We start from the raw sequence: 15500 nt of genomic DNA on the forward strand, positions 1-15500 counted from the left end.
TTTCCCTTTTTAATACTGTAATACTGTAAAGATGCTTTGACACAATCTGCATTGTAAAAAGTACTATATAAATAACTGTAAATATATATGAAATTTGCTTATATTTTTTGCTTATATTATTTGTTTAAAATATTTTACATTAATATATTTATTTTTACTATTTTAATATAATCTTATAATACATTTTAATATATAGTAATACAATTATTAAATGTATCCAATTATATAATTACTAATAAAATTAATTACATTCTGTAATTATTTATTATTATTACACACATGCATATATAATTTGCTTTTATACATTTATTTGTACATTTTATATATTTTTATATATTTGATATATACATTTTTATATATTTCTAAATATTATATATTTATTCACGATATTATTTAATTTAAAAAAAAATCTTGCTGAGGGGAAAAACACATCCTGAGGTGGTCACAGTTATTTAATTTGATAAAGATTACGAAGACAAATGGAATAATGAACATTTTAATTTCACAATTGTGTCATAGAAGAAATTATTTTGAATAAGCCTTTACATTCGGAGGACTGACGTGCGTTTAAAGGATCGGTGACCCTTGCACAATCATTCTGGTTAAGCACATTAAATCGAATGCCTCTGCGCTGTACATAAGTCCCTCGGGCCAGATGTGTGCTCGTATCCATCGAGGCCTGCTCCGCTCCTGCTGCTGACCCAAGCTCCACACACATTAGCTCAGGATGGACACGGGATCGAGGAGATCATGGGAGGAGTAATAGAGCCTCAGCATTGCGTCTCGCTATCTGAAACGACTCCATACGTCATGAAGATAAAGCGCTGACATTACCGTTTTATCATTTCCATTATCGTCCACTGATTAGATGCGAGCATCATTGCTGCTAGTGTTCACACTCAGAAAACACTATTGGATTTATTATTTTTACAAACATGCAAAATGGTTAAAATGAGACTATTTGGCATCCAAGGATTTCTTGCATTCTGGTCAAACATGAGCGCTGGGTTTATAATTAACCACATTACCCATAATCCTCTGACGACCTCCACAGAATAACTGTAATTAGCAGGATATCGGAAATGTCTCAAATCTATTGTGCTCCAGGTCAGTGCACTTTTGTTCTCTTTATTTCTTCCCCAGCGTATTGAAAAATCACCAGTGAGGTCTGTAGAACAGATTCAGTTCAGTGTCCTGCTTCTCTGATGTTTCTCCAGTAATGCCACATACATCTCAGTTTGCTCGCATTCATTTTATAAGCTCTGTATTCTCACTTTGTCCATTATTGGCTAAGTTATGACTGTTTTTTATTATTTCTCAGAAGGAATATGTTAGGAGAAATAGCTGAGAAGTTGATTATTTAAAGAAGCTTACATGGAATTTTTTGATTATTTATATGTGACCCTGGAGCACAAAAGCAGTCTTAGGTCTATGGGGTATATTTGTAGCAATAGCCAAAAAAACATTGTATGGGTGAAAATTATCAATTTTTCTTTCATGCCAAAAATCATTAGGATATTAAGTAAAGATAATGTTCCATGAAGATATTTTGTAAACTTCCTACTGTAAATATATCAAAACTTATTTTTTTATTTGTAATACAGTATGCATTTATAAGAATTAATCTGGACAACTTTAAATGTTATTTTCTCAGTATTTAGATTTTTTTGCACCCTCAGATTCCAGATTTTCAAATAGTAATATTGTCCGATCCTAACAAACCATACATCAATGGAAAGATTAGATTATTTATTCTTCTTTCTGAAAAAAAAAAAAAAAAAAAACATTAAAACTGGTTTTGTTTGTGCATTTAATTTTACCTAAATGTGGGCCCTCATTCTTTAATTTTTGCAATAAATGTATGCATTTATTTCTGAATTCGACCATTCATTTGTTTATGCATTTATTTAAGCATTTGTGCATTTTATTTATCTATGTATTTATTTATGCACATTCTCATTTATTTATTTGTGCATACTTTATTAACATATTGTGTTTATTTATTTATGCATTTATGCACTTATTTTGTCATTTATCTGTGCATATATTTGTGCATTGATGCCTTCATGCATTTATTAATGAATTGATCTGAACTGATCCTTCTATTAAAACTAGTTCATTATATTAGCTGTAAATCTTGTTAAATCATAATTTTACAGGGGTTTTAGGGTTAACAGCATTCTCAGGTATGCGTCATGACTTCTTGAACTATGAAAGAGAGATAACAATTTCATCAAAGCTAATGTCCCGCAATGTTTGGTGGGTTTTTCTCATTTTCTCATTCATTGTCTAGGTCTGTGTAATGGGGAGAGGGCCGTTGTGTTCAGGTCTTTGAGTCAGCGCGTGGGTTTGACAGCAGTGGGCCGGCGTACAGTCAGTCTAATTGCTAGTTTGGGACCATCGTGGCTTTATAGTCGTCTCTTTCACTCTTTCTCTGCTCATAGATGTGCATTCCATTGCCGTTCCAGCGATGGGAGACAGAAAGCGTTATTTTTATAGGACATGCCACATCTTCTAATTGATCTTTAGTTCTTTGAACCAGTATGTGTTAGTGAGGGGAAAAGACTTCTGCAAGAAATGGAGCTGAAAGATTTGCAATTTGATGAGATCTTGGCATGACCTCCATAATAATAAGCTATGCAAGAACAAAAAAAGTGGTAGAGGATCCTTAAATAAATGCATGTTAAAGGAAAGTTTTTTTTTTTTTAGATTTGCAGTCCTAAAAATATGTCCTCAATATTAATATTTTTGAATCTAGAGGCATTTGTATGTGCTTTTTATGCTCCATATGGTGGTAGATTAGAAACATAATATCTTCTTATTACACAATGTTATTGTATTATGTTGAGAAGGAAGACTCCCTGTACACATGCTTAAGTTAAGCTTGCTTTATTTATCTGTGTCGGTTTATTTATGCATTTATTTACACATTTATACAATTATTTATTAATGCACTTTACACATTATACATTTATACATTTACAGTAAACATGGATTTATATATGCATTTATTTATACACTATTGCTTATGATTTTATTCATGCATTATTTCTGCTATATTTACACATTTGTTTACTCATTTATTTATCTATGCATTTATTAGAGTTCATTAAATGCATTATTTATTTACACATTTAAACATATTTTAATTTATGCATTCATTTAGGTATTCATGCACTTTGAAGGAGTTTATTAAATGCATGATTTATACCTTTTTTTTTGCAGTGCATATGAATCATTATCTTGTGATTTCTTCCCCATCAGATGATGTAGCGTACGAGATGAAGTGGTTTCTGAGTCGTCTGAAGGGTTCAAACAGCCCGTCCCTGCTAGCCAGTATGGACCGCTGGGGTGTTGTGCACAAGGCTCCTCGCAACGACAGCAGCGACTGCAGCCTGGAGCGCCTGGGACCCAGAAGATTCGTCCTGAACGTCCACAGCACACAGGACAGTGACGCTGGTGACTATTACTGCACCGCAACACCCTGGATCCGCTCGACCGCCACCAGAGTCTGGAGCAAAACGCCGGAGATCCTCTCACAGAAAGTCTTTCTTAGTGTCAAGTTTGCATGTGAGTAATAAAGTCCACAGAATTGCTAAATGTAACCCTCAAACCAAGTCATGCTAGTTTCACAAGCTTTTATACGTAAATGGGAGGCTGCCAGCATTTGATTCTCGTTCCCACGACGAAATTGCGTTTATCCGAAACTTCTCGGTGCGTGTTGGAGCATGCATGTGTAATATTAAGAAATCTTGTGCATTTACTTGGAATAGTCTAGCAAAATGTGTCATTGTCATCTTTCAGAGAATCTTTCAAAACCTGTATGATTTTCTTTCTTCCATAATTCTTTTTCATACACCAGTAATGCACAGTGAATCTGTCAAGCTCCAATAAGACCAGAAAACACCATAAGTCATAACTACAATCCATGTGACTTTTTCCAAGTCTTATGAATATGATAGAAGACTGAAAATATGATAGAAGAATTAAGTAATTTTTCACAGAAAATGTCTTGTCTATGAAGCTATGAAAGCTCTGAAATTTGCTTTAATAACTTTGTGCCTGTAAAAAATATTGATTTATTTATTATGAGTTTATTTGTGCATTTACTTATTTATATGTGCTTCATTATATATATATATATATATATATATATATATATATATATATATATATATATTTTTTTTTTTTTTTTTTTTTTTTTTTATTAATGCATTTATTTATTTGTGCATTTATTTATGCATGCATTATTTATGGATTTACTATATATACATTAATGCATTCATTATTATTAGAGCATTTGTGTTTATTCATATCTTTATGCATTTACATAATTATGTCTTTATTAATATTAATTCTTTAAAAAGCATTATTTTGTAAGTGTGTTTATTTTTGTTTGGTTTCAGTGTGGGACTCGATGAAGATGCCTTTGCTGTACGGCGTCTGTGCTTCGGTGACTGTAGGCATCGTTTCTCTCGTCCTGGGCCTGGTCTGTGCTCACTGCTGCTGTAAAACCACTACACCTACCCCACGCTCTCGCGACAAACTCATGGAGCTGGAGATGGATTGACAAAGACAGTACAGTTGTCCCCTGCCGAACTGGACGGCGTGGTGACAACTGATGAACGCTGGGACGTGTCCCGTGATGTTATGCACCACCTGGAAGGAGAAACTACAATCTCAGAGGAAAAAAACTGCTGGATCAGAGTCAACGACTAGGGCGAAATACTCAAAAATTGCACTAACCACATTCTTATATCAGATGGGTACACGATTTGTTGGATTAATGAACGTTTCGTCATTGAAACAGGAAGAGATACCTGACAAGTTCCGAGCAGGATTTGACAGATTGAAGGATTATATTACTCTACATCAAGCTCCAAAGAGATCGTCTGCTTCCAGATCAGGGTTTAAAGACACTCGTTTCTACCATGATTCTTCTGAGTTTGGTGCTACTCTCTTTTTGCAAGACACGGGAGGAGCTGAACCCATGTCACAATGTGAAAGATGGTGTTTTATCTGTGATTCTGTGTTGTAATGTATGTACCGTTCAGTTTTGTTCTCTAACCCATCCAGAGTTTACCAGCTCTGACCAACCCAACTCTCTAAAAGCGAACTAGTCAACCATTACCAGCTGGTTGACTGCAATGCGATGGGCGGTCACACTAGATATGATGAGTATATGATGTTTGAAAAAAATGTTTTTTGAATAAGTAGTATTTTTTTAATAAATAATAAATTTTCTAATATTAAAATATATAATCGCCTCCTGTTTCCAGTGACGATACAACCCATGTATTGGGTTAACACCTCTGTGTAGCTAGCTAGTAACACCCTAGTAATTCCCCCAAAACAACCTTCCAGAACTCCAGAATTGATCCGCAATTCTGCAGCAATAACTTTAAAAATGTTACAACTATCTAGCAAGATTGGGGCAGTCGTGCCCTAACGGTTAGCGAGTCAGACTTGTAACCCTTGTAACACATGTCACTTCACTTCATTTTTTAGGAAACACTTTGACCATAATAGCCACCAACCAAAGTACCATGCAAATTGAATAGTAAAGCAAACAAGTGCATCGCAGCAACAGCTTAGATTTAGCTTCAAGATTTATAAAAACAACCTGGATAGAAACACCATTGCAACGACCTACCAACAATCTACTGTAGCAAAGACCAGAACATCCTAAAACCACCTTGAGCATCGTAACAACCACCTAAAACACCAAAGCAATTGCATAAATAGACCCTAGCAACCTCCTACAACAATCTAATGTAGCAAAGACCAAGAGCATCCTAGCAACTACATAGAAATGTCCTAGCAACTAGCTAAAACTTAAACATACGCCAAGAGCATCCTAGCAACTACATAGAAATGCCCTAGCAACTAGCTAAAACTTAAACATACGCCAAGAGCATCCTAGCAACTACATAGAAATGCCCTAGCAACTAGCTAAAACTTAAACATACGCCAAGAGCATCCTAGCAACTACATAGAAATGCCCTAGCAACTAGCTAAAACTTAAACATACGCCAAGAGCATCCTAGCAACTACATAGAAATGCCCTAGCAACTACCTAAAACTTAAACATACGCCAAGAGCATCCTAGCAACTACATAGAAATGCCCTAGCAACTACCTAAAACGTAAACATACGCCAAGAGCATCCTAGCAACTACATAGAAATGCCCTAGCAACTACCTAAAACGTAAACATACGCCAAGAGCATCCTAGCAACTACATAGAAATGCCCTAGCAACTACCTAAAACGTAAACATACGCCAAGAGCATCCTAGCAACTACATAGAAATGCCCTAGCAACTACCTAAAACTGAAACACACGCCAAGAGCATCCTAGCAACTACAAAGAAATGCCCTAGCAACTACCTAAAACTGAAACACACGCCAAGAGCATCCTAGCAACTACAAAGAAATGCCCTAGCAACTACCTAAAACTGAAACACACGCCAAGAGCATCCTAGCAACTACAAAGAAATGCCCTAGCAACTACCTAAAACTGAAACACACGCCAAGAGCATCCTAGAAACTACATAGAAATGTCCTAGCAACTACCTAAAACTGAAACACACACCAAGAGCATCCTAGCAACTACATAGAAATGCCCTAGCAACTACCTAAAACTGAAACATACGCCAAGAGCATCCTAGCAACTACATAGAAATGCCCTAGCAACTACCTAAAACTGAAACATACGCCAAGAGCATCCTAGCAACTACATAGAAATGCCCTAGCAACTACCTAAAACTGAAACATACGCCAAGAGCATCCTAGCAACTACATAGAAATGCCCTAGCAACTACCTAAAACTGAAACATACGCCAAGAGCATCCTAGCAACTACATAGAAATGCCCTAGCAACTAGCTAAAACTGAAACATACGCCAAGAGCATCCTAGCAACTACATAGAAATGCCCTAGCAACTACCTAAAACTGAAACATACGCCAAGAGCATCCTAGCAACTACATAGAAATGCCCTAGCAACTACCTAAAACTTAAACATACGCCAAGAGCATCCTAGCAACGACATAGAAATGCCCTAGCAACTACCTAAAACGTAAACATACGCCAAGAGCATCCTAGCAACGACATAGAAATGCCCTAGCAACTACCTAAAACGTAAACATACGCCAAGAGCATCCTAGAAACGACATAGAAATGCCCTAGCAACTACCTAAAACTGAAACATACGCCAAGAGCATCCTAGCAACTACATAGAAATGCCCTAGCAACTACCTAAAACTTAAACATACGCCAAGAGCATCCTAGCAACGACATAGAAATGCCCTAGCAACTACCTAAAACGTAAACATACGCCAAGAGCATCCTAGAAACGACATAGAAATTCCCCAGCAACTACCTAAAACTTAAACATACACCAAAAGCATCCTAGCAACTACAAAGCAATGCCCTAGCAACACCGAGGTCTGGACTATCCATCCCAAACTCTATAGGAAAGTATTAATATGGTATCATTTAACAGTGTTCATCCTTCCAAAACAGAAAACATATTTCCCAAACATCTACATCCTTGTCTCTTTTAAAGTGTTCAGCGTATAGAATAACCCATTTTGAACTTTGGTAGAGAGAGGAAGATGAAAGTCCTAGGCTAATTCCCACACACCCCCCGCGATCACATGAGTATGAATGAAAGTGATAGTGTCTAGTGTGGCCGCCCCTCGATCGGATGAAATATCGACTCATTGACTCCTACAGACGGGTCACATGGAGGTCAGGGTTTGCTTAGGTTGAATCTGTGCCTTGGGCCTGGTCTTGAAGCTCCGCTAACAGCTCGGCCCTCCGTTCTTCACCTCCACCGTCACATTACGGAGCAAATAGAGCTGAAACTCAATACTGTGCATTAGGGCCAAGAGACCCCCAGAACAAGCACTTTCCTCTTCAGTGACGCCTCAAGGGCATCGGCTGACCCTTTTCTGCATTGTCTGCATCTGAGGGTCTTTGTCTCCACTCCTGAAGCTATGGGCTAACAGTGCTGAAAAAAAAAAAAAAAAAAAAAAATTCTCCTGTGAATCTTCCATATGGAAGATTGTGGATATTTACAGTGTTTGTGCTCAGCAAACATTCTGGTGTGGATTTGTTTTCAGCCTCTTTTTCTCTGTATTAAACCACTGTTAATTCAGACCGTTTAAACTTTATTTTCTAGATCTTTTCAGTCTTGAGAGTGCTTCTGTATTTGGGTTTTGTAACGTTTATACTTTTTAAGAAAATTAAGATTGAAGTTTAAAACTGTTGCATTGAAAATGACTGTGTTGATATCAAACAGAATTGCAGTTGGTCTTTGTTATTTTTATTTTATTTTTTCGTACTGAATTATGATTGGTGTAAGATTGTGTTATTGACTGGGTTGTTGAGTGAAAAAATGTAGTTACGTTGTTCAGCTGATTAAAGAGTGGTTACACTAGATAATAAGCATGCAAAATTATTACAGAAATATTTTAGAAGGAATATGGGCAACAGGATGTGATGTCATGGTCCAGTGCTTTTGTTTAAAAGAATAAAATATAAATAATATTAATAAATTTAAAATGTTATGATATATTTTGCGTCATCTTGCATATGTACATATTAAATAGTTTTTGTTTCATGCATCTCTATATTATTATTATTATTTTTATTATATTATTATTTTTTTTTTATATAAGTCTCTTCTGCTCACCAAGGCTTTATTTATTTGATCAGAAAAACAGTAAAAATTGTGCAATATTATTACAAATTAAAACAGCTGTTTTCTATTTGAATATCTGTTTTGAATATCTATATCTATTTTATTTCTGTGATGTGCAGCTTTTTTTTTAGCATCATTCCTCCAGTCTTTAGTGTCACATGATCTTCAGAAATCATTTTAATATGCTGATTTACTACACAAGAAACATTTGTAATTATTATCAGTGTTGAAAACAGTCGTGCTGCACAATATTTTTGTAGAAACCTCAATACTTTTGCAGGATTAGAAAATAGAAAAAAAAATTGCTTTTTTTAAATAGAAATGATTGAAACTGTTGACATGTCATTATGAAAACCTCAATAATACATAATTTGGACTGAATTCTATATGATAGTGTCATATATTTCTATGCATGTGTCAAATACCTCTATGTCGCTCAAAGGAAATCATTGTTATTATCTTTTTGCACTCGCTGGGACACTCGTCTGCTGTAATTGCTGCTGATTGGCTGTGTGGGACTGGAAAGACGTTTGTCTCTTCTGACGGGAAATTTGTAGTCTGTGTGTTGCAGCATGTTCTACTTTCCTCTTCTTTTTTCCTTTTTTTTTAGCTGCAGTATGTCACTCTTCTCGAGTTCGCTCTCACTTATATGTGATATTATATTTGCAGTTCTGCTCTTGAGGCATCCCTGAAGCTCATTCAGAAACATTTATATTCCCTTTTCAAAGCATCACAGAAATTATTCTGGAACAGCAATTGTAGTAAAATGGTACAGAATCATAATCATAAACGTGCCATGGCATTTTTAAATACACAGTAGTATTGTATTGCTAGGAGAGTGTCACCTCAAATATTTGGTCTTGGCTGTTTTCATTCGCTCTTTGTAAACCTCCTGGGACGCGTGTGGATGTTCCTGGTAAAAGGTCATTAGCTCATAAACGCCGTTTCATTTTCTAGTGTGGCCTCCAGTGCCCTGTAAAGTCCTGCAGCTCTCCGGGCCGCGTGGTAAAATAAGGGCAGGAGTGTTATGAGAACATCACTCTCAGCTCCTCAGTGTAAATGTTAAAGTGCTCAGAGAGACAGAGGAATCCTTTGGTGTCTCGTCAATGTCATGGTAACAATGTAAACTGACCGGGGTGAGAAACCATGGAGTGGAACGGAGTGAGAGCACAGGCTTACATTGAACATATCAGTCTTCGTGCCAACATATACTATGAATATAATTGCACAACATGCACATATGTATAAAAATAGATTTAATTTCATGTTTTTGGAATAAAAAAAAATCTATCTATCTATCTATCTGTCTGTCTGTCATAAAAAAAATTAAACAATTCAATTTAAATTTATTTGTATAGCCCTTTTTACGATATAAATCATTGCAAGGCAACTTTACGTTTCTACAATATTTAGTAGTAGCTTAATTGCTGATCAGTTTATGTGCATATGATAGGCCTTTTCAGAAAAATTAATACAAGACGTTGTCAACCAGACGATGAACACTATTAACAGCAATTATAATGTGATTGCATAGTAAGTAGCAATATTTGTTAGTTCTGTTGTTGATTCAGGGTTAGCATCATCTGAGGTCCTCTGAGAGTCAGCATCATCTCGTCTCAGGTGTTCTGGATCCAGACTGGAGCTTGTGTAAATCCTAGTTACCCCGTGGCAAAAAAGAGAGAACAAATAGAGACATAATTAGCATAGCAACTGATCCAACCAAGTAAAATTATTTAGTTTAAACCAAGCTAAAGAATAGGAATACGCATCTGATCAGATACAACTGCAGTCACAAATTATGAGATACATTTTCCGAATGCTTGGCGAAAGAGATGCGTTTTTAATCTAGATTTAAACAGAGAGAGTGTGTCTGAACCCCGAACATTATCAGGAAGGCTATTCCAGAGTTTGGGAGCCAAATGTGAAAAAGCTCTACCTCCTTTAGTGGACTTTGCTATCCTAGGAACGACCAAAAGTCCAGCGTTTTGTGACCTTAGGGTGCGTGATGGATTGTAACGTGGTAGAAGGCTAGTTAGGTACGCAGGAGCTAAACCATTTAGGGCCTTATAGGTAAGTAATGATAATTTGTAACTGATATGGAACTTAATAGGCATCCAGTGCAGAGACTGTAAAATTGGGGTAATATGATCATATTTTCTTGACCTGGTAAGGACTCTAGCTGCTGCATTTTGGACGACCTGTAGCTTGTTTATTGACGAAGCAGGACAACCACCTAGAAGTGCATTACAATAGTCCAGTCTAGAGGTCATGAATGCATGAACTAGCTTTTCTGCATCAGAAACAGGTAACATGTTTCTTAGCTTGGCAATGTTTCTAAGATGGAAGAATGCAGTTTTGTAACATGGGAAATATGATTTTCAAAAGACAAGTTGCTGTCTAATATAACACCTAGATTTCTGACTGCAGATGAAGTAACAGTACATCTGTCTAGTTGAAATTTGTAGTCTACTAGATTCTGTGTACTGTTTTTTGCTACAATAAGTAATATGTCTTATCTGAATTTAATAGGAGAAAATTATTTGTCATCCAATCTTTTACATTTTGAACACACTCTGTTAGCTTAGATTATTGAGAAGTTTCATCTGGTCTCGTTGAGATATATAGCTGAGTATCATCAGCATAACAGCGGAAACTAATACCGTATTTTCTAATAAAATTACCAAGGGGCAACATGTATATTGAAAATAGATGAAACCCTAGGACAGATCCTTGAGGCACTCCCTATTTTACTGGTGATAAATGAGATGACTGCCCATTTAAATAAACAAAATGGAAGCGATCGGACAGGTAGGATCTAAAGAATATATTCTAAAGCGTTTCCAAAATATTTCAAAGTATATTAGTTCAGCAGAAAAAAAAATATTCTAAATAATAATAATTCCTTCATATTTGGAACAACTTCAGAGTAAATAATGACAGAATGATTTGCACCTCTTAAAAACATTTTTGGTTGTTTGTTTTTTATGAATGTGGCCCCTGGACATGTTCTTCACATGGAGACTGTAACATCCACAGTTTATATTAGTGGAAAAATACCGTCAGGATCACTGACATTAATTTACACTGACAGTGTAGGATCGATGTGTCTGTGTACAAACAGGTCCAGTTCTCCTTGTAAGGCAGTCTGCTGCTCAGGGCACAAATCCATCCATCATCAACCAGCGATGCCAGCTTCTCAGACGTGGGCTGTGCTCATGTGCTCAGGATTCTCCACAGTCGGTCTGATCCATATGACACTTTCCATGCCAGACTGAAAATGCTGCTTTAACCCTTAAAATTTTGGATTTGCACAATATTGTTTATTGCATACTAAACAGTACAGTATATACTGCTTTCAGAGTATATAATATTTCAGTGATATTGCATGCTATGCTGATGCCACATGCATGTTTAATTAATCAAGTGATATTCACTTATCAACTTTTTTCATACAATTTAGTATCATAATGCATGTAAATATAAAATATTGTAATGGCTTTTCACAGTAAGCTTAATCCTGATTACTATTGTTCTAAACCTACTTTTAACCCTGGATGAAAAAAACATTTCAACATTTCGTGTTTTTGATTTTTTTTTTTTTTATTAGTGCTGTCAAACGATAAATCGCATCTAAAATAAAAGTTTTTGTTTACATAATATATGTGTATTGTGTATATTTATTATGTATATATAAATGCACCCACATAGAGTATGTACATGTATAAACACACACATATATAAACATAACTTATTTTTCTTAAATATATTCATGCATGTCTGTATTTAAATATACATAATAAATATACACAATACACATATATTATGTAAACAAAAACTTTTATTTTGGATGTGATTAATCTGGATTAATCGTTTGACAGCACTAGTTTTTATTCAATTAATGGTGTAGTAAATCATCAAATAATCTACCTTAATTATACAACATTATCATATTTCGATAACAACAATACTTAAATAGCTTTATCATCAATGACAAAAAAATAATTTAATTTATTTCAGCAAATTTATTATACAGATGCATACTCCATTCAAACCTAAATGTTTCTCACAAACACCCCCAACTCAGAAACTCTGAGCTTAAAGAAAGTTCAGTATTTGCCACTCAGAATTGTATTTTCATTCTTTTTCTGATCTATCTACCGTATTTTCCGGACTATAAGTCGCACTATTTTTTCAGAGTTTGGTTGGTCCTGCGACTTATAGTCAGGTACGACTTATTTATAAAAATTAATTTGACATGAACCAAGAGAAATGAACTAAGAGAAATGAACCAAGAGAAGTCATTACCATGTACAGCCGCGAGAGGGCGCTCTATGCTGCTCAGTGCTCCTGTAGTCTATCACTGAAATCATAGAGCGCCCTCTCGCAGCTGTACATGTAATTTTCTCTCTTGGTTCTTGGTTCTAAATAAATGCGACTTATAGTCTGGTGCGACTTACTGTATATATGTTTTTTCCTCATCATGACTTATTTTTGGACTGATGCGACTTATACTCAGGTGCGACTTATAGTCAGAAAAATACAGTACATGTTTTCATTTTATTTATTATATAAGATGAATACCATAATTTTCTATTCTTTTACTGGGCCTATTCTATTGATTTGTTTTCTTTTTATTTATAAAAAAATGAAATTGACCCATTAACACCAGTGTTTTCTCTTCTTTTTCTATTCTATCTACTTGTACTTGCATTAGACTAACCTGGACTAATCCTAGCAGCACTTACATATCGTTGCTCTTTTGTTAGTTTTGATTGCTTCTACTGTCCTCAGTTGTAAGTCGCTTTGGATAAAAGCAACTGTTAAATGATTGTAAATGTAACTGACCCTTGAGCTTGAAATTGAATAATAGTTTGTATTGACGTCTTTCTGCGGTTATAAAATACCTTCTGATGTTCATTCACGTTTATTTCATGTTATGACTAGTTAAGAGGAAGATATGATCAATTTACCTGCTGCTTGAACAGAAATCTGTCACAACACATTTCTTTATTTGTCACGCCGTTTACGTGCATTCAACTCATAAATATGATATTTTTGATATGACTTGAATGCACCATTAGAATGTTATGGGCCAATACAGACTATGACAGACAGTCAATAGCATGCTTTGGACATTTACAGAAACACCATGCATTATATAAACAGTTGTTTCAGCTTTTTAAACGACTGTTTATACAAGGAAAAACTCTATAGTACAGTCTGCAGAATGTAATATGAGGATTCACAATTCTAGATCCATTATATAAACAGGTCAATGGCAAGGACACCGCAAAAATGCTAATAAGACCTGCGGACTCTTTCCACATACTCTAATGACGCATCTCCATAGTTATTAACATCGCTAATCTGGCAAATAAAAATGTAGGCTAAATTCATAACACTATACTGTTATTCACCTTGCCAATAAATGACAGAAAACTAGGGAATGATGGCAGATTGAACATCTTTCTAGCAATATACTCAATCTCACAGTATTTTTTCCCTCTTTTGTAATGAAACGTTATTGTAGATTTGTTTCTTTTGCTATTGGAGCAAATGAGAATGTGGAAATTATATTTGTTGTATAATTACCACTAATAAAAATGCATTCAACTATGATGACTTTCACTTCTGAAAATGCCCAAAATGTAAAAGGGCATATGATCTGTACTAATCTTATGAGATTAATCTCGTGAATCTTGACAGATAGGCACACAAAACTGGATTAAAATCTAGTTTGTTTAAATATCACAGGTAATGTCAATCCCAGTTCATTCGTCTTTGGACATGCAATGCATTGCATTATGGGCTGCAGTATTTCACACAGAGGGATGTGGTTGCTGCATATTTCGGTAAATGCAGAAATCATTGTGCTGCACAAAACATGCATACAGTGAAGCTTTCAGTCTAAAATAAGACAACGCACAGCCTACACCACATTCAAATGAAATATATTAAGCCACTGAAACTACCATAACAGATGAGCAAAATATCGTACAGATTGTGTAGTCGAGTAGAGAGTTTTGGGATCCATTCAAGACAGCAGAAGGATCCTCCACAGAGAACTTCATGCACAAAACCACTCTAAACATCCTTCCTGACAATATACAACACTCAGCGCACAGTGAACTCTTTCCAAACAGACAGGGCAGCCCACACATAAAATCAAGCCATAAACTATTTTCTAAAGGCCAGCCGAGATTCAACATTTGAGTTACAACCGATGGGATTTGTAGATGGTTTCTACAGCATATATCTGTTGAAACATGTCTGCTTATATTTTAATACAAATCATTTCCACGACCCGTCTTAGAATAGAGAAACACTTGAGCAGCATTTGATGACACTAGCTTTGAGATTCTAATGCACTGACGTTCAGACATATTTGAGTGTGTCGTCTCAAGCCGGTGTGTAAATGTCTGTAGCTTCAAATAATGTCAGCAATCATTTTCTAAGATGTTCATTTAAGGATTAAAGTGACTTACGGTTTAAAAGTCCAACTTTAAACATCAATGACATCAACTCTGCATTTATTCGTGGAGTAAACTGACAGTGTCACACATATTTGAAATAAAATGGACCTTTTCTGCATTTTGCTGAATCATTTCATCGGAAAGAAAAAGAACAAGATATCTTTAATATCTGTTTTTTCTCATAGACTGCAATAAAATTAAATGCAAACTGATGTAAGGCCAAAGTAATCTCACATGCTTTTCAACAGTGTATCAAACTGTGCTCAGAATTATCAATATAACCAAAAGACATCACTCAAATATTTCTCATCAAATGATCTCAG

The 15500-nt window shown here is 35.4% G+C and overlaps 1 protein-coding gene across 1 annotated transcript in view; it reads left to right on the forward strand.

The window, feature by feature from the left end:
• The window catches only part of LOC127949308 (prostaglandin F2 receptor negative regulator), a 39852-nt gene extending 31287 nt beyond the window's left edge, over positions 1-8565 (forward strand). Inside the window, exons 8-9 of the mRNA XM_052546406.1 lie at positions 3265-3570; positions 4407-8565. Of these exons, the coding sequence (XP_052402366.1) occupies positions 3265-3570; positions 4407-4570 (470 nt within the window). The 3' untranslated portion in view covers positions 4571-8565. The remainder of the gene's footprint in view (positions 1-3264; positions 3571-4406) is intronic.
• Positions 8566-15500: the final 6935 nt, after the last annotated feature.

This window comes from Carassius gibelio, chromosome B1, assembly GCF_023724105.1.
Source record: "Carassius gibelio isolate Cgi1373 ecotype wild population from Czech Republic chromosome B1, carGib1.2-hapl.c, whole genome shotgun sequence".
Classification (NCBI taxonomy): Eukaryota; Metazoa; Chordata; class Actinopteri; order Cypriniformes; family Cyprinidae; genus Carassius; species Carassius gibelio.